This window comes from Piliocolobus tephrosceles, chromosome 7, assembly GCF_002776525.5.
Source record: "Piliocolobus tephrosceles isolate RC106 chromosome 7, ASM277652v3, whole genome shotgun sequence".
Lineage (NCBI taxonomy): Eukaryota > Metazoa > Chordata > Mammalia > Primates > Cercopithecidae > Piliocolobus > Piliocolobus tephrosceles.
Genome location: NC_045440.1, coordinates 35,094,309 through 35,115,055, shown reverse-complemented (window position 1 = coordinate 35,115,055; position 20,747 = coordinate 35,094,309). Strand labels below are relative to the sequence as shown.

The window sequence follows — 20,747 nt, the reverse complement described above, 5'->3', positions numbered from 1 at the left end:
AGATCCCTGCCCCCTCATGGACATCACAGCCTGGATGGCAAATGAAGATAAGTAATATGCAAATCATCTGATATGTTAGAAGTGAAATTCTTTGAAAATAAAACAAAGCAAAATAAAGAGGGAAAATGCAAGGGGAAGAAGGGGAAGAGGGAAGACAATCTTTTTGATTTGTGGTTCCCTTGATTTCTGTGAAGCCTGTTCTCTCACGGCCACTCTTCTCTCACTACTTCCCACCCTCCTATTTTCTGCAGGAACCCTTATCCTCCCAGATCCCCCATTCAGCTGGTTATAGAAGTCTCTCCCATGTGATTCATGTTTGGCCCATGGAAACTCTTAAGTTTTCTTTGCTCCAACAAACACTGGAAGGGACAGATTATGTCCTGGGTGGCAACTTGTCTGACACAAAGCAGCTAGCCAACAGTGAGCCACAGAGGAGGCACAGACCTGTCCTCTGTGCTCCCAAAGTTTCAAGGAAGGCAAATTGAGATTTCTGAGTGGTCCCTCTTCAGCTTCCTGTCCTAAGTTTGAGATGAGAGGAAAAGTATCCTCATATTTCTCCAACAGCAGAGTCCCTTCCAAAAATGTTCTTCTATTTCAAATTTACCCTAGTTTACAAGTGATTGGGTAAGAGGTTAGGAGCTTCAACTGGTTTTCTTTCAAGAGCTTTGTAAGTAGTAGTGCTGGGGTCTCAGCTCTTATTGTAAGTTCCATTTTTTTTTTTGTTTTTGGTTTTTTTGAGACAGAGTTTTTCTCTTTTGCCCAGGCTGGAGTGCAGTGGCGCAATCTCAGCTTGCTGTAACCGCCGCCTTCCTATTTCAAGCAATTCCCCTGCCTCAGTCTCCTGAGTAGCTGGGATTACAGGCACCTCCACCACACCTAGTTAATTTTTGTATTTGTAGTAGAGATGGGGTTTCACCATGTTGGCTAGGCTGGTCTTAAACTCCTGACCTCAAGTGATCCACCTGCCTCGGCCTCCCAGGTGCTGGGATTACAGGCATGAGCCACGGCGCTTGGCCCTGTAAGTTCCATTTAAAAAAATCTAGGTTAAGTGTTGATGAAGATAGTACTAAGTTTGATGGTCTCATGCAGATATTCAGTTGCAACTGTGGTCTGAAGCTCAGAAAAGTTGTTGGGAGTGGAGATATATATGTGTTTGTGTGTATTTATACAAACATATATACATTTAACAGTAGCATATTGATAATTACTAATAATTTTAATGAAATCCTTTTACTTTTCTTTAAATATGATTATGTACATTTTTTCTCTTATGAAATTCCATAGAAGGTTCAAGTAAAAATCATATATTGACAGATTTCTGGAAAGATGATGGCATACATGCCTTACTTTTACAACCCCTCCAACCCATGGAAATGCACAAAAACATGTAAGTAAATTTAAAAAGAAAAAAAAAAAAATTGTTGAAACTAAGAATTGAATACCACAAACCCAAAGAACATTACCCAGAAATCATAGGAAACTAACAGCAAAATGTACATTAAAACCAAAAGAAGGCACTGGCAGCTGACAGCTTTGTGGACACTAAGCAGAGGAAAGATCACCTGATGCCCATCAAGCAGACTATCCAGAGACAAAACTCCTTACCTGAAGAATTACAAGTAATTGGGCTTTCCTATTACCTAAAGCAGGCATCTGGTTCCATGTTTCTTTACCCCAAATTTACAAGTAACCAGAATTTCTATACATCTCTGGATTGCATGCATGTCGAAACTCATCGCGCAACCCTTGTTGATATCAAGGCACCATGATGTCTACAAATGTAATCATTTATGCAGACCTATGGGCTAATATGGTTCAAATTTCCCTTAAGCTCCTGCTTTAAGGTCCAAAACACCCCTAAGGAAAAATCCATCTCAGTATACTCAGTCCTCTTTTGCTGAAGCACCCTGCTGCACACTGAGTCCTGTTTTGTCAAAGCACCTTGGTGCCCACTCAGTCCTGTTGCTACACACTCAGTCCTGCTTTGCTGAAGCACCTTGCTGCACACTCAGTCCTGTTTTGCTGAAGAATATTGCTGAACTCTACTGCAGTTTTCTTTCCTTCCGATAACACTTTCCTTTTTCAAACCTGTTATACTGTTGTCAGTCATTCTTACCAACTCTCAAGATGAGTACTTTCTGATGCTAGGGCTCTGACTGACACTGTTCAGTAAGTCGGGTAGAAATGATAGATAATTCTGAGAAGAGCTGTAAATTTCTCACTGGGTTGGAGGAGCAAAATCTGGAAGAGCTGACTGTTCAGAGACGGGTAGAAAGCCCTCTACCTGAGCCATGGAGGCCATGGGTTGGAGATGGGGCCATCCAGCTGAAAGTGGCAGAGAGGAGACACCCTGAGGCTGAGCTGTCCCAGAGGAGGAACCTCTTGGCTAGTGGCAACAGTTCTTTTTCTAGGAAGCGCATTAGAAAGAAATCAAAGAAAAATTAACTGAAAGAGTGGAGACCTCATCCAGACAGAGCCTTGTTTGTAGAGTTGCTGGCCTCAGCCTTATTTCCCACACTTATCTTTATGAGGAAACACATAGAAACCTGGGACTTTGATTTTCACAACTGGATCTAAAAAACCCTGTTTAGTTAGCGGATAGTTGTGGGGGTCTTCAGATAAGAAACAAAATGCAATGCTTTTTAAAAAGGGCACCAGGAGTACTCTAAACCTTGGGAATATTAACATACCATGGAGAAGTGCCTGTTTTATGAGAAGTATAGGAAAACAGGAGGATCAAGCAAAGAAAGTACATGGAATGACTTTCATGAAAGAGTTAACACAGGATCTGTTACGATTTAACATTTTAAAGTTACAATTAGAGTTTCTAGTGAGACTTGAGAGGATATTATACTGATGAAATAAATGCAGCCTACAATCAAAAGGAACAATAAGAGAAGGAGAGAAGTCTTAGGGCAGGAGGGAATGTGACTGACAAAATTGATATCTCAATAGAGGTACTGAATAGCAGAATGGATACTGATGAAAGTGAACTAGAATAAAGGAATTCTCCAAAACCACCAAGCAAAAAAACCGAGATAAAAATTATAATTAAAAGGGCAGGGGCCTGGCACAGTGGCTCATGCCTGTAATCCCAGCACTTTGGGAGGCTGAGGTGGGAGGATCCCCTGAGGTCAGGGGTTCAAGACAGGCCTGACCAATATGGTGAAACCCCATCTCCACTAAAAATACAAAAAAAATTAGCCAAGTGTGGTGGCATGAGCCTGTAGTCCCAGCTACTCAGAAGGCTGAAACAGGAGAATTGCTTGAACCCGGGAGGCGGAGGTTGCAATGAGCCGAGATTGCACCACTGCACTACAGCCTGGGTGACAGAGTGATACACCATAAAATAAATAAATAAATAAATAAATATAAAAGGCAGGGAGGTTAAATGCAAGAGAAACAACTATAATGGGCATTCTAGAAGGATAAGACAAACACTTCTACCCCCCCCCAAAAAAAAGAATAGCTAAAGAAAAAAGCAAAAGGTGATTCCCTGAATTGAAAACTAACCTGAGCCTAGATCGAAAAGGCCCACCAAAACTTGTCAGGGAGGAAACATTGAAAGAAGACACAAACACAGCCATATCATGGGGAAATTTCAGATTTTGACGATAGTCTATACTTTTCTATATTGGAAAATATAAAAATACAGGTTATCTGCAAACTAAAGAGGGCAAGACTGACTTTGTAATTCTTTCTAATCTGTATCAGTCAGGATCCGGAAGGGAAAGCAGAAGTCACACCAGTCATTTTAAGAGAATTGAATTTTAAAAGTTTATTAAGTAGGATTGGAGGATCAGAAAGGCAAAAAGAGGAATATGGGCATAACTCACTGTGAGCTTCTGCACCCCAGTGCCTGGGGGATCAACAAAAAAAAGGTTGGAATTCTCAAAATTTAGTAGTTTAAAAGAGGTGCTCTTTGGAGTTGGGATTCAGACTGTCGACGATAAGAGTCAAACTCTGTAAAATATTTGAAGAGATTTATTCTGAGCCAAATATGAGTGACCATGGCCTGTGACACAGCCCTCAGGGGATCCTGAGAACCTGTGCCCAAGGTGGTCAGTGTGCAGCTTGGTTTTATACATTTTAGGGAGGCATGAGACAGCAATCAAATACATTTAAGAAATACATTGGTTTAGTCCAGAAAGGCAGGACTCAAAGCAGTGGTGGGGAGCTTCCAGGATATAGGTAAATTTAAACATTTTCTGGTTGACAATTGGTTGAGTTTGTCTGGAGACCTGGGATTGAAAGAAAGGAAATGTTCAGGTTAAGGTAAAAGACTGCGGAGACCAAGGTTCTTCTGAAGTCTTATGATAGCTGCCCTTAGAGACAATAGATGACAAATGTTTCCTATCCAGATCTTTAAAACGTGCTGGACTCTTAGTTAAGCTCTTTAGGATTGGGAGGGCCTGGAAGAAAAAGATCTAGCTATGTTAATAGAGATTCTTTACACATGCAAATATTCCCCCACAAAGGACAGCTTTGCAGGGCCATTCAAAATATGGCAAAGAAACACGTTTTGGGGTAAAAATATTTTGACTTTCTTCTTCTGGCATAATGTTATGCCAGTCAGATTGGAAAGTAACTCACAATATATAGGGTTAAATAAAACCTATCGATGAGAATTTACGGTTTATAGGGCATGACTCCCTACATCCCTTAGATAGGAATTTGGGCAAGATAAAATAATCAGAACTTAGTCCTCAAGACCTAAGAGGAAGGATCCCGGCACAGATGGTAATTGTGCCTCTGCAGCGATGCTGTGAGCTGCTTGTGGCAATGTTGGAAGAAAAAAAATGGAAACAAGAACCAAGTACAACAACTGGACTAAAAATCTGTTGAGTAGGTGGGACTGAAAGGAACAGACACAAAACACAGAAGCAACAAACAACTCCCTTTTCTGACCTCTAGGCTTCCTGCCTCGTCTTGTACTCCCTATTGGCAGAGTCTAGGAGCAAGCTTACAGAAGAGACACACTTGCTGAGTTCTGGTCCCACCTCAGAAAACATAGGAGAGAGGCTACATTGGGAGCTGCTAGACAATAGCTTAGTACCTGGCATGTGGCCCTAAATGCTAGAAAACACTGGAGCAGCTTTTACAGAGTTTTAGGAAAAACAGATTGTAAGCCAAGAATTCTAAATTCAACCACATTATTGTTTACTTGTAAGAGCAAAAAAAAAAAAAAAAAAAAAACCTTTTTGGACACTCAAAGATTCAGAAAGTATACTACCCACACTTCTCCATGGCAAATGAATATGGGCACTTCTTAAAAAAAAAAAAAAGAAGAAGAAAAATTCAGAAAGAAATAGTATGTTATGTAAGAAAAACTGGTACATAATAAAACTGATAAAATTAGGTTTTAGTGTAATTTTAGACTTTAAAGCAAACGTTAAGAAGAAATCATACTACATGTATAATGCTACCTGACCTCCCCTGCAATTATTCTCATACAAAAGGAGCATATAGATATAACAAACATACAAAGATACACAGGGAAATATAGGGCAGATAGTTTGTTCTGCATTTGATTTACATAATGTGTATAATAGTCTCTTAAAATTAAATTAGCCACATTAGAGGATGCCAAAAACTAAATTAAAGTAATACAAAAATAAAGTAAAAATGTAAATATCAGCCAATGGTCAGTGCTTACTCTGCCTTGAGTGGTTTACATGTATTATGATAGAATTCTCCCTGCAACACTCTAATGGGTGTTATTATAACCTCCTTTATATTCATATTATGTGAATGAATTCCAATTTAGAAAAATTAACTCACTCAAGATTACATACTAAGAAGTGGAGGCGTGAGTGTTTGAACCGAAATCTCCTGAAATTCACAATCACCATGTAGCTCTGCCTCTCCGGTGAGATAGGAAATTCAGACCCCAGCAGAGCTCCTAGTGTGTGTCCAATACCTGTTCTCTCTTTCTTTGCTAACTGATCTCCCATTTGTTTGTTTAAGCCACTAATATTTAGATATTCTATTATGCAGTACATTTAATCTCTAAATATTATAATACGAAGACCAATAAAATAGATCACCATAAAAGAAAATGATCACATTCTCCTGGCAAATTAAAAAATAAATGTATTTTTAAATCAACACAAGAATAAAAATCCAGCTATATGACACTTCCAAGAGACATACTTAAGAGGAAATAAGAAAGAAAGATTGAAAGAGAGCTGGGCAAAGATATCCCAGTAGGAATAAAATGAAAACAGGAGGATCAATGTTACATGCTAATATTGCATCCTAAGATATTCCGGCAAAAGCAAAACAAAGCCAAAAATAATACAAAATTTGGCAAAAATGGATATTTCATATTGATAAAAGGCACTATCAACCAAGAAGATGCAATAGGTGACTTCGTATATCAGTGGATATCATATAAGAATATATCATTCAAAGTTTGCTGGAAATACATGACAGTCAATAAAACTAAAAAATTATAAATGAAGCTTTCTGACATGTCCCTTTCAATCATTCAGCAAACAATTAAGGATATGGAAAACACATACAACATCATTAGTATTGCTTATACATCAAATAGATAATATATAGTCTTTCAAAATTCCATTACATGATAATAAAAATTGATCATGTACTAAACAACAAAGAATTTCTCCATAAATTCTGTGAGGTAGAAATCATAAAAGCTTTGACATTCTTGGACCATAAATTTCTACCAAAGTAGAAAAGATAGCCACTCTATCCCCAATCGAAAACCCCTCCATCCAAGGAAAGTGAAAGCATACAACTTTTCTCTAAATAGATCATGAATCAAACAAGAAATCAAAATTAAAATTTAAACAACTTAAAAGATGAATTATGCATCAATAAAAATAAGAGCATTACTTGCCAGAGTCTCTGAGATATAGCCAAAGAAGTACTCCAAGGAAAAATTCTGATACAATTAATTTCAACTCAAGAAATTGGAAAATGTGGCCAGCCCAGATGGCTGTTTCCACGGTGAAGGCTGTGCAAGATGGTGGGACCTAACCTGGGCTTGTGGTGCTGTCCTGCGCCTCTGGGCTAAGTTGAGGGAGATGATGAATCTCTGGTCCTGAATATGAGGATACCCAGACTGACAACAAATATTACCCAAGCCCACGGCCAAGCTCATCCAGAGGGCAAAGGATGAGCTGGATCTCAGAAAGACACTCATCAAAACTGCCCCAGTCAAGAACACAAGCTCTGTGTTGGAAGATCCAGTGGTCCAGTGAATTCATCAACACGATGTTGGAAGGAGGAAGTCAAGTACAGCCAGATCCTTTAGGACACAGATTCAGGGAACTATGGACAGAGTAAGTTTGGAAAGTATCACGCTGCTTCTGCAAAGGAAAGGCTAAGTGTCCAGCCCAACCCCCACACCCCCTTCCACCAACCACTGAGAAATTTTCCTGAAGTGCCAGCCTGGGATGGATCAGGTACATACCCTCCAGGGGGCCATTTCTACCAAGTCCCTGTGCCCCTCATTGACCAGCCACTTCCTGGCTTTGAAGTGGATGATTACTGACAGCATGGACAAGGCATGAATGTGGATGCCAGATGTGAGGGGGGTTACTGCTAGAACTGCTGGGTATCTGCAATCAGGGTCAGTGATTAAGAGTAAGTGCCAAGTACATGAGACATCTAAGACTAGTCACTGCTGGTAACAGAGGCAGGTAGAGGCTCCAGGGGGAAGGAGCCCAGGCCCCTCTACCAAAGCTAACAGTGTGAGCCACTGCCACTGAAAACCTGTGCTGAGGATGTTATTTTTAAACGGCAAGCTTCACAAGAACCGTTGAGCAATGTGTTTATTACCCATTAATCCTTTTTGCCCTGTGGGCTAGAATTAGCTCTCCCTGCCCCACCTCCTTGCAAAGAGGAAACATGGATTTGGGGATTCCTCTCAAGAAACTTAGGGCCCAACCAGACTTCCCTTTCCTCAGCTTGGGATGGACTTTTGTTTTTTATGGTTTTGTTTTTGTTGAGACAGGGTTTTGCTCTGTTGCCCAGGCTGGAGTGGGTGGTGCAATCTCAGCTCACTGCAGCCTCAGCCTCCTGGGCTCAGGTAATCCTCCTACCTCAGCCTCTCAATTAAATAGCTGGGACCACAGGTGTGCGTCACCATGCCTAGGTAATTATATTTTTATTTTTTGTACAAATGAGGTCTCCCTATGTTGCCAGGCTGGTCTCAGGCTCCTGGGCTCAAGTGATTCTACTGCCTCAGCCTCCCAAAGTCCTGGGATTATAGGAATGAACCACCATGCCTGGCCAGGATGGACTTTTGGATGGTAAGAGGAAGTAGTTTGGGTATCAGAAAAAGTTTATGAGAAAATGCTCATCCTGAACTGGTGGTGTAGCATGTGATACATTCATATAACTGACTAGAGGGGGAGAAAAGGAAAATTAAGGTAAATTGGAAAAAACCATATTAAAATTAAGAAGGCTAAGGGAAATATTAATTACACATATATGTGTGTGTATAAATTGTACACACACACTGAAGTATATATACATTGTGTATATATGTATACACACATACATCTATGTAGAATTAATGAATAAAGCTACTTTTCTTCATGAGACTAATGAAACATATACATCTCCAGAAAGGCTAAATGAGACCAAAAGGAAGGAAAATGACCCATGAGGAAAGGGGAAGAAGGGTGCAAATTAGAGAAAAAGAGGCATACCAAACAAAAGCAAAAAAAAAAGGTTCTTTCTAATCAAAGCTGTAATTTAATCTGTGGGGCTGTCAAGGAGACAAAGTTGTCTTCTCTCTGTTGGCTCCTCTTCTTTGGAAAATGACCTGTAACTTGCTTTCATTTAAAACCAAGGTGACTAATTATTTATTGTCCAAATATATAGACTTTTTTTTTTTTTTAGAGACAGAGTCTCGCTCTGTCACCCAGGCTGGAGTACAGTGGCACAATCTCAAATCACTGCAACCTCTGCCTCCCAGGTTGAAGTGATACTTCTGCCTCAGTCTCCTGAGTAGCTGGGATTACAGGCGAGAGCTACCACGCCTGGCTAATTTTTGCATATTTAGTAGAGATGGGGTTTCACCATGTTGGTCTCAAGCTCCTGACCTCATGATCCGCCTGCCTCGGCCTCCCAGAGTGCTGGGTTTACAGGCATGAACCACTGCACCTGGCCATACATAGATTTTTAAGAATAAAAGAGGCTCTATTAACAATTACACTAGGACAACTAGCAGAAATCTGTGTTTATGATCATCCTAGTTACAACATAAAATGTCATGTCGATTACTAATTACTGCTTAATGCCTCTAACAAATATTATTTCCAGTAATAAACAAATGGAAAAATGGGACAGCAGGTTTGAAATCTCAAGATAGGTGCAAGAAACTCAAAGGGAATCTAAATTTCCTGACATCTGCCTCAAAATATTATTTTGTATATTTTTTTCTGGATTGAATTGTCATGATAATTTTTATTAAACAACATATTATAAGCTGATCATTGCAAAATATAAAAAGTAAAATTTTATAAAAAATTCACCCATGAGATGGACTTTTCAAATTAATGTAGGTATTTATACATATCACTTATTGTTAGAATGAGACAGGGTTCAACATCAATATTAGTCATCGTTTATAGATATAAGTCCTGAGATATTTTCTTTATAAAAATATTAATAACAATACCTATATATGCTTATTATATGCACAACCTATGTATATTTTATACTTATTAACTCATGTAATAATGACAACACTACAGTAATGATTACAATGTTAACTCATTCTTATGTTTTAGCTTGTTTATTGAAATCTATAGATAGTATTTTTCATCCCCACTTTATAATTTTTACATTGTATTTCTATGAGATATGTGTCAGTTTCCTCATTTAAAAAGGAGGTAATGATAGTGCCTCTCTTGAAAAACGGATTGTGAAATGGTAGTGGGGGAAAGGAAAGTGAGCATGTGGAGTTCGCAGCTTCATCAATGTTAGGAAGTAGAACCAAGGAAAGTTGGAGAACCGTTCCACCTGCTGACCTCTCAGAAACCTGTCAGCATCCCTCCCTTTCTCACGGGGTGTATCCCTATTTGAAGACAGGATCTATGGACTAACCTGAATTCAGATCTAATTTTACCTCCACTGGCTTCACTGGCCATTCACTTTACTACTCTCCCAAAGAAGTGCCACAAGAAGTAACACATTATTTCAAAATTTATATTTATAGATACAATTATGGAAGGACGAGAGTATCCCAAGTGGCCTGAACACCTAAATAAAATAAATCTGACAATGTTGCTGAGAATTTGCAGAGCTTTGAAGGAAGAAACTCATGGCAGTAGGTACTTGCTTCTGGGGATAGGGGTAAGGAAGGAATTTAGTTTTTACTTTGTACTTTTACAATATTGTATCATGTGCATGAAAAGATAAACAATAATATCCATAAATGATCAGTGCAGAAAAAAACATAAACAAGGTAATCATCTGCCAAAAACATTTCTAGGAAGGTAGTGTAGTGTTTTCTGCCAGTGTTTTCTTTATTCATATGATAGCGATCTCTAAACTGTATTCTCATCATATATATCAAAGTACATTCTTGATGCTTGATGGTATATTCAATATAAAATATGGAATAAGGAAAGGAAGTGGAAAAAAAACAAAGATAAAGATACAGCTTATCTCAAGGTGGTGGAAAAGGTTTATTTTATTTTCACATAATGCATATAAAATATGAAGAAACTGATCTTTTCCAATATGTTTTATGTTTTCCTTATTTTTTTCCCTAGAGGTTTCATTACATTAGGAAAATGAGTGAAAAACAACAAAATAAGTTAGTTAGTCATTCCAAACACCATTTTTGAAATATTCTTTCCCATTTCCAAATGAATTATGATGCTTTATTTGTGCATTTATTTCTTCTTTATACTAAGGTTGACAACTGTTGTTGTTGCTAGGGGCTTAATTTATCTACAGAGAGGATTACATGTTCACAGAAAAGGTTATGCATTTACAGAAAGGATTTAAGGCAGAATATAAAAACACAAATGCTAGATTACCTGGAAAAAAAAAAAAAAAGAGATGCCAGAGAAGCCAGAAAAACAGAATGTGAACATACAGTAGTGCTTAGGATGATGCTAAAAATAGATACACTTGCTAAAAATAAGCCGTAATTTTGGTTTTACATTTTCTAGCCACAAAGCAATAGAGAATTACAGTCAGTTACATAATTAACCACAACACAAAATCTCAAGAAGGAAAAAGATAATTGTTTGAGAATAGGATCATATTTGGAACTAAATTTAGATGAAAAATTTTTTTCTGCAGGTAGTTGATATAACACACCTAACCCATAAATGCACTAAACATCAACCCCATAGATGCTACAGAGTTGATCAACACCTTGTCATTCTATTAATATTAATAATATAGGAAGACCTCTAGAGGGCATGCTTTTTTGAAGGGAATCTTTTTATTTTACTGTTGGAGTTCCCTTCTCAAGTTCCTTCTTCTTCTTTCTCTTTTCCTCTTTCTCCTTTTCCTTTTTTTTTTTCCATCTTCCTAGTTTCCTCTTCCTCCTTCTTCCTTTTCTTAGACTTCTATTGAGTGGTTGCCCATGTATTCTCCCTCAAAGTATTATGGGCATTAGTTTTTAGGGTAGGTATAAAAAATTTGCTATTTGGGGGGATTTTCATGTGAGTACTGTGTCTTCATTGGAAAAGAAAATGTAATGCTTTCTTTTCCATGACCTGGAGCTGTTTAATTAGCATTAGAGATATCTACTCCTTGACGGTTTTATAGACTAGTCCTTGAAATCATCCAAGTCTCTCCTCAAAGGGGCAAAAAGGGAGGGTGATGATGATTATGGGTCTTTGACAACTTTGTTTTTTCCAGATACTGGTCTGTTTGATTTTCTCCTTTTATGGACAATTTTGGTAATTCATATTATCATAAGAAATCATCTAGTTTTCAAAATTAATTGCATATATATATATTTTCAATTTCCTTTTTATCTGTACTTATTTTCTCATTTAAATGTCTTATTTCATATATTTGTTCTTTTTCCTTGTTTATAGACTAGCTATTGATTTCTCTATTTCATTGCTTGAAGTAATTAACTGTTTTATAATTCATTATTTTCTAACTATCTTTTAAATTTATTCTGCTTAGATTTAATGTTTTTATTCCCTAACTTTTTGCATTTGATACTTAGTTCACTTATTTTAATTACTTTTTCATTTATCAAAATAACTTTTTAATGTTTTACATATGTTGGGGTTATATTTTTGGTGCAGTGATATTAATGATGTTATATCTTCTTTGTGGTTTGTTACATTTATCATTTCAAAGGTTATGGTTGAATTGTGTTGAATTTAAACTTATGTCATATTAAAATTGTACTCCTAATTTCTACCATTATTTTCCTGGCTTACTTTTGACAATTCCTCTATTTTCAGTCTTTAGTGCCTGTTGAACCTTAAAATATAATCAGACCATGTCAACTCATGCTTTAAGATCTCAGACATCCCTTTACCTTAGAATAGAGTGATTCCCTTTGAGTCTTTTAGCTCCTCCCTATGAATCTTAAGACATTGAGCCATTTTACAGTCTCTTGTAAGACCTCACTGTCCCCCGCTCTCCATGTCCCTAGCATAGGAGCCTCCTTCTGGTACTTGTAGTAAACTCTTGTGGCACTCTTTGACTCCACAATTCTATTCTCTCAATCTGGAACTCTATTCCCTGAATTCTCCAATTGCTTTATTCTTTGTCATTATGCTTCAGCTCAAATCTTACCTTTTTAGAGATTTTTTCTATCATCACTGTGATCTAACTCCGTAACAACCATACCTCACAAACACTTCACTCACATTTCCCTCATGGCATTCCTTATCTGAATTTATCTTATTTACATATGTATGTAATTTTCATATCTATCCTCACTAGAATTTAAGTTTCTTAAATGCAAGTTTCTTGCCTGAATTCTCCACTATACCTAGAGTGTTTGCCTAGCATGTACTTGGCAAACAATAAATATTTGTTGAAAGAAGTAAAAGAACTTCTAACACTATGTTGAATAGGAGTGGTGAGAGAGGGCATCCCTGTCTTATGCCAGTTTTCAAAAGGAATGTTTCCAGGTTTTGCCCATTCAGTATGATATTGGCTGTGGGTTTATCATAAATAGTTCTTATTATTTTGAGATATGTTCTATCAATACTGAATTTATTGAGAGTTGTTAGCATGAACGGCTGTTGAATTTTGTCAAAGGCCTTTTCTGCATCTATTGAGATAATCATGTGGTTTTTGACTTTGGTTCTGTTTATATGCTGGATTACGTTTATTGATTTGTGTATGTTGAACCAGCCTTGCATTCCAGTGATGAAGCCCACTTGATCGTGGTGGATAAGCCTTTTGATGTGCTGCTGAATTCGGTTTGCCAGTATTTTATTGAGGATTTTTGCATCGCTGTTCATCAGGGATATTGGTCTAAAATTCTCTTTTTTTGTTGTATCTCTGTCAGGCTTTGGTATCAGGATGATGTTGGCTTTGTAAAATGAGTTAGGGAGGATTCCCTCTTTTTCTGTTGATTGGAATAGTTTCATAAGGAATGGTACCAACTCCTCCTTGTACCTCCGGTAGAATTCGGCTGTGAATCCGTCTGGTCCTGGAGTTTTTTTGGTTGGTAGGCTATTAATTATTGCCTCAATTTCAGAGCCTGCTATTGGTCTATTCAGGGATTCAGCTTCCTCCTGGTTTAGTCTTGGAACTAGAAATACCATTTGACCCAGCCATCCCATTACTGGGTATATACCCAAAGGATTATAAGTCATGCTGCTATAAAGACACATGCACATGTATGTTTATTGCAGCACTATTCACAATAGCAAAGACTTGGAATCAACCCAAATGTCCATCAATGACAGTCTGGATTAAAAATATGTGGCACATATATACCATGGAATACTAGGCAGCCATAAAAAAGGATGAGTTTGTGTCCTTTGTAGGGACATGGATGCAGCTGGAAACCATCATTCTCAGCAAACTATCGCAAGAACAGAAAACTAAATACCACATGTTCTCACTCATAGGTGGGAATCAAACAATGAGATTACTTGGACACAGGAAGGGGAACATCACACACCGGGTCCTATTGTGGGGAATGGGTGGGGGGCCGGATAGCATTAGGAGATATACCTAATATAAATGACGAGTTAATGGGTGCAGCACACCAACATGGCACATGTATGTGTATATATATATATGTAACAAACCTGCACGTTGTGCACATGTACCCTAGAACTTAAAGTATATAAAAAAAAGAAGTAAAAGAATTACAAAGGAAGGAAAGAAGGATAGAAGGAAGGAAGCCTTCCTTTTAAGCCATTTTATTCTCTTAAAACTGTACTTGGGATCTCTAAGAGGCTCAGTTTTGCCTTTCAATGCTAGAGTACTTTTTTTAGATGGGGTCTCTCTCTGTCGCCCAGGCTGGAGTGCAGTGGTGTGATCACAGCTCACTGCAGCACTGCAGCCTTGACCACTCAGGCTCAAGCAATCCTCCTACCTCAGCCTCCTGAGTAGCTGGGACCACAGGTGCAGGCCAACATACTGAGTTAACTTTTAAATTACTTGTAGAGGTGAGGTCTTGCTATGCTGCTCAGGCTGGTCTTGATCTCCTGGGCTCAAGCAATCCTCCTGCTCTGCCTCTCAAAGTGCTACATTACAGGCATGAGCCACTGCACCCGGCCTGAAGTATTTATTCTAATCTAAGCTTTACTCCTTGCCTCCTGCTGCAGCTGTTATAGGTTAAAATAGTACAGTTTCCCTTTGTTAAATAAGTAATTTTTATTGGTATGTAATTTTTCATCATTCCTTTCCCACCCACTTCCCATATGCAATGCTTATATGATGGATGTTGTAAGTTCCCTTCTCCCTCACCCTAGTGACCTTTAACACATTATTCCCAAAGTTTCTCACACAAACATGACTTGAACATTTCAAGAACATTGAATCCTAACCAAGAAATTCTTGATATCATCAGAGAGAATTACAAAATCCTTCTGCAATGGGTCATACCCACAGAGATTTCAGGAAAAGAGATCAAAAACTTTAGAAGATAGAAAAAGGAGAGGCACATTTCCAGATGACTCAACATTCCTTGCAGCTTTTATGAAAGCAGTTTTACTTAATACTTCCAACCAAGCGTTAGCAATGTATGAGATCAGAATTAAACAGTAACTGGAAAAGGGCCATGTTTTTGCTAGTTATAAAAAACAGAGGATAACCTTTAGCTCACATGAACCTACTTCCATTATAAGACCATCTGATGGCAGCAGACCCCTAATTACGAATTTCATCTTTTCATATTTTAGATCAAACTACACTACTGAAAGGATGATCAGTGCAATCTTCATTTACAGGGCATCTGCTGTATCCAGATAATGGAAAATAAACAGTTCCATGACATAGTATGGACAGGAGCTCACTGTACTCTGAGAGAGACAGGCATGTGCACAGATAATTTTAATAGCAATGCTCAACAAATATTAAAGAAGCTAGAGGAGGAGCTCTTAACTCAATAAAGAGGTAAGGTTAGGATGCCCCAAAGAAATGATGCCCAAAGTGAGATTTAATATGTTCAAATTACCGAGATTAAAATAGGAAGTAGAGGGATAAATATCATAGAGGGACATTAAAGGCTAGTTTGCATAATGATATAAAGAGGTCTATTGAAATCAAAGGAGAGGAAAGTAGCTATACATTTCAGGTCTGATTAGTTTACTAAACATTTTTTGAAAATATCTATGTGTGCACCCATCTGCATATGTAAAGAGAACCAAATGCTCACAACTATTGCCCTAACAAAGCTTTCTTCCTTGTGGAAAGACTGACAATAAATATAAAATATAATTATAATATATAATTAGTAATTATATAATTATACATATATAATTAATTAGCAAATATATAATATTACAATTACTATTTATAAATATATGATTAGTAATTAACTATAATTAGTAAGACTAATTATTAATAATTATATAATTATTCCATATAATATAATTACATGTTATTACAGATAATGTATTATATACTATTAATTATATAACATTATTAATAATATATCATAGATGTACATAATATATAATAATATAATACAATTATTAGTAATTATATTCACTGCAGATATAAAGCAAGATAATGGGTAAAGAGCAGTAGACACAGGGAGGTGGGGACGGGGAGGTGGTGATATTATAGATAAGACGACCAAAGGAACATCAGTTGCTTACCTAGGGAATCAATTGATTTATACTGACTATAATCACACCTATGGCTAAAGTTTGTTAGCAAGCTAACACTGAAAATGTACTTACCAACACTTGCCCCACAAAGGTCTGGGCCGAAAGCAACATTTCTATACGATCACGAAATTGTCCCTGGAAGTGGAGGCTTCTTACATGGTTCCTAGCAATGCTACCTGATGTGAACAGTTCCTACAATCGAGAGAAAGAAATTGACAATGTGAGCTGGATCTGAGAGAAAGAAATCTGTTTTACTTATGTTGATAGAGCCTCTTGTGATGGTATCAGTCGAAAATCACTCTACCTTCTCCAAACCAGGGAACCCTGAAGTTGCTTATTCAATATTTCATAATATGGATTTTACTGGATTTACATTTTCCTGGTTTTCTGCACAGCTTTTTTTATGCTGAAATTCTGTAGTCTTCCTCTATGTCTTTCTCATGTATACTCAGTCCCAGACCCATCCTACTGACATCATTGCAACGATCAGAATTGGGAGCATCATGCTTTCTTCTGCTCTGGGTATAAGTTTAACAGTTTTCATCAAGATATGTGGACAAAGAAAAAAGATTACGAATTGATTTTTTAGATGATTACTTAAGTGTCTGTATTTTGTGAGAGAAGGGGGAAGTTTTCAGCAATTTTGTGTTGCTTTTAGTTTTTTTGGCTGGTGTTATATTCTGAAATTATAATCCTTCCTCACATTTATAGAATGTCTTTACTTATTATATTTAAATGTTACAGTAATCTCCTATGATAAAGCTAGGCATGACTAAATAAATTTTATATTGATGTGGAAACCGAGGTATAGAGAAATTAAATGACTTTCCTAATATCAGGCAATGAGGAAAGGCTGGGGCCTGAGCTGGCATTCATTATTTGTTGATAATATTTTAGAACCACCACAAAGAAATACACAAACCAACTAGGACTACCCACACCAAGCTAAATGACTCCCTCTGACTTTCAAAAAAGCTCATTTTATATGAAGCCAGGATTTCCAAAATCACTTAATTTTTCTACTCATATTTTCTGAATGATAAGAAGGGAAGTCTCATTTAAAAACTCCTTTATAAAAGTTTACATCCTGATCAATTATTTGTCCTCTAATACACACGACTCATGTCTGTTTCTAAATGTTGTCTGAGAATTAATTTAAAACATACTAGGTATGACATTAATATAGAATACTCACTTGAATTCCATCATAAAATTGAAGCTACCTTCTGTGGAAAAACAAATTGGTCCTAAGATATAATAAAATCATATTTATAGATGTAATAAATGTTTTAAATGCACATTTAAGGAGAGAAATTATAACTCTCCAAATAATTTTTAAAATAACTCTTCACAGTATACCTAGATTTTGACTTTTTTTTTTTTTTTTTTGCATTTGTCCAACTTCTCCAAAGGCTTAGAGAAAAACAGGTCACTCTTAATTTGATGAAACAAAACAAATTATTGAAAACTAACTCAACTTGATCAAACTCTTTCCTCAAGATTCAAAAGCAGAACGGTACAGCATTCTGGCTGCTCAGGCTCACTTCTTAACATTTTGTAACATTTGCTAAATATTTGTAATTAAAGGATACACCTGGATTGAAGTGTAGACATAAATTACACCCAAAGTAAGAAATGAAAAATATAGGAAAATGACAAATGTACTCTCACATTTTTGTAATCACAGAAAATGAACATAATGGAGAAGAACACTGCCTGGAGCAGAAGACTAAGAAGATTTAAAAATCCTACAAATTCAGTTGTGCATTAACAACAACAAAACAAGGTAGAAAACAGGAGGCAGATTCATCATGGCTATTTACCCATAAGTCAGTATCCCAGTATTCTTTCTCCAATTACTGTGCCACTGCTTAAAATCCATAATGTAGAAATAATCAATAGAATAAACTTGTTTAGGAACAAAATCTATAAGCTTCAATATTGGCTGATTTTCAAATATGGAAAACAAAATTCCGTATTACCAATAACCTTAAAAATTATCAATTTATAAATTATATTTTCTGTAGGTTTTAGCACTAAATGTTTAAAGCAAATTTTCAATATTATAATGCACAGGTGAAACGTGTTGTGTTATGGAAATTGCTATAATCTATCAGAGAAAGAAAGTTTGGGAAGCAAAAATGGAAACAAACTACACAGGGTATAATAAAACTCTTCGTCTTTGACCTCTGGTAATAGAACATCCATTACACAGCACTTGAGAGCTTTATTTCAAGCTCTTAAGCAATGCCTTATCTGTATAATACATCATTTATCCTCATCATCATCATTTGCCAGCTGTTATTCAACAACATCAACTCCTGCTTAGGTTGTTTGGGTATAAGAAATGTCCTTGCATCTATGCCTGGATAGCACAGGCATGTATGCATGAGCTTCTCTGTGTATGTGCAACTCAATGTGCTGTCTTCACATAGCATACAAAAGACAATGTACACATGTCAGTACATATGCATTATGCATGAACAATTTATGAAAGCAAGGTTGACACTGATGTCTTGTTCCCTTTCACCTCCTTTCTACAACCTAGCACAATTGTCTTGTTAAAATTCAAGATAGAGTCATGGACATAATGTTTATGAACCTTTTTTTCAGAACAGTGACCTCCATTTCCAGAGCTAACATTAATCATTATCCATACAAGACATTGCTCTTTCCAGTGATGGGAGAGAAAAGAGGCCTGGCCCTGTCTCTTCAGGCTTCAGAATGTGGCCTGAGGTCTGACTTACCACCCTTTCTGAGGCACCAGGCCAGAGAAGCTGACTGTGTTAGCCTGAAAAACTGAATGAAGCTTAGATCTTTTGCTGAACACAAAACTACCCCAAACTCATCTGTAACTTCACACAAAGGGATCCCTAATAAGGAAACTGACCAAGATAATTCCTGTTCCCTTGATGATTTGCCATTTTTTAACAGTTCTCCAGATCAGCCTGAAGATCAGCAGGATGATGAGTCCACTGATGAAGGTCAGAAAGGAGGAGAGAATGAATGCTACTTGGATCTCAGCTGTGCAGGACATTTTCTGCAAGTCTTCCCAAGTTTCATTTCGTAGCTTAGTCTGAAACATGTTCGAGACATCAGTAGAAGGAATTGCCAGACCATTTGATGACGTCGTGGTCACCTGGTAACAATTCCAGGAATCAGAGTTCACTGTACCACAGTGTTCCAATGTTAGGTGTGATAACCAGTGGGAGGTTCCAGGAACAAGGGTCTGCCAATCCCCCGGTGCCAGCTCATGGGTTGTGAATGAATACACAACTGGAGATGGCTGGGGCCTACAATATGAATAGTCAAAAAAATCATAATTCTAGATCTGATTGTTATTGACTTTCTCTATGCCTTGAAGAAATCCCATGATCTATAGCAATGATCAGCTGGTTATCAGTTCAGTTAATGCAGTCAGATAATTTCAAATCAACTCCTTTTGAATGAAACAACAGCTAGCTATGTGTGTGAATGAGTTGGTTCTCCATCTGGGAGGATGCCACGTGCTTAGTAGGCTTGGAAGGACAGAAGAGAGAAGTACTTTAAAGTTTTTGTTTATCCTTTATACAAATGAGCAGATATGCAGAATGAATAAGTCTAGAAGATTCAGTGTACAGAACAAAGAATATAATTAATAAAATTATTTTGTATTCAAGATTTTTGCTAAAAGAGTAGATTTTAAGGGCTCTTGTTACATGCACACAAAAAAAGATTAACTCCGTGAGATGATAGATATGTGAATTTGCTTGACTACAGTCACTGTTTCACTACGCATAAGTATATTAAAAGAGCATTTTGCATTTATACTCGTATGTGGAAGCTAAAACAGTGGATCTCATAAAGATAGAGAGTAGATTCATGGTTACCAGAGGCCGGGAAGGGTTGCTGAGGAAAGAAGTGGGATAAAGAGAAGTTGATTAATGGGTACAAACATTTGGTTTGATACAAGAAATAACATATAATGTTCTAAAGATCGGTGAGGTGACTAAAGCTTATGATAATCTATTGTACATTTAAAAATAGCTAGAAGAGAAAAATTTGAATGTTTCTAGCATAAAGAAAATACAAATATGTAAGTTGATTGATATCCCAAGTACACTGACTTGATCTGTACAAATTATGTGAACATATTATCCCACGTGACTTGAAAATATGTGTATCTATTGTGCATCAATCCAAAGAATATCACATTGTACTCCTTAATTACACACAATGAAAATCAAGATTGTTTTGAAACAGAAAAAAAAGGGTTTTGTTTATTCTTTACATAAGAAAGGCATAGTATAGAGTGCAGGTATTGAAGAAGGCAATTTAACTAGTGTGGTCATTGGTTGATTGTTATTTCAGCCCATAAATCTGTTCCACTTATCTCTTCTTTATGGAACTCTCTCCTTTCTTGCTTTTATTATTGCCCTGGCAGCAAACCTTTTGGCCCAGCAGAGGTAAAGTTCAGAATGAGAGAAATTTCTTTGATTT

The 20,747-nt window shown here is 37.0% G+C and overlaps 1 protein-coding gene across 1 annotated transcript in view; it reads right to left on the bottom strand.

The window, feature by feature from the left end:
- KCNU1 (potassium calcium-activated channel subfamily U member 1) overlaps positions 1 to 19,434 on the bottom strand; it is a 168,085-nt gene extending 148,651 nt beyond the window's left edge. Inside the window, exons 1-2 of the mRNA XM_023214649.2 lie at positions 19,159 to 19,434; positions 16,341 to 16,460 (exon numbers count right to left, since the gene is read on the bottom strand). Of these exons, the coding sequence (XP_023070417.1) occupies positions 16,341 to 16,460; positions 19,159 to 19,353 (315 nt within the window). The 5' untranslated portion in view covers positions 19,354 to 19,434. The remainder of the gene's footprint in view (positions 1 to 16,340; positions 16,461 to 19,158) is intronic.
- Positions 19,435 to 20,747: the final 1,313 nt, after the last annotated feature.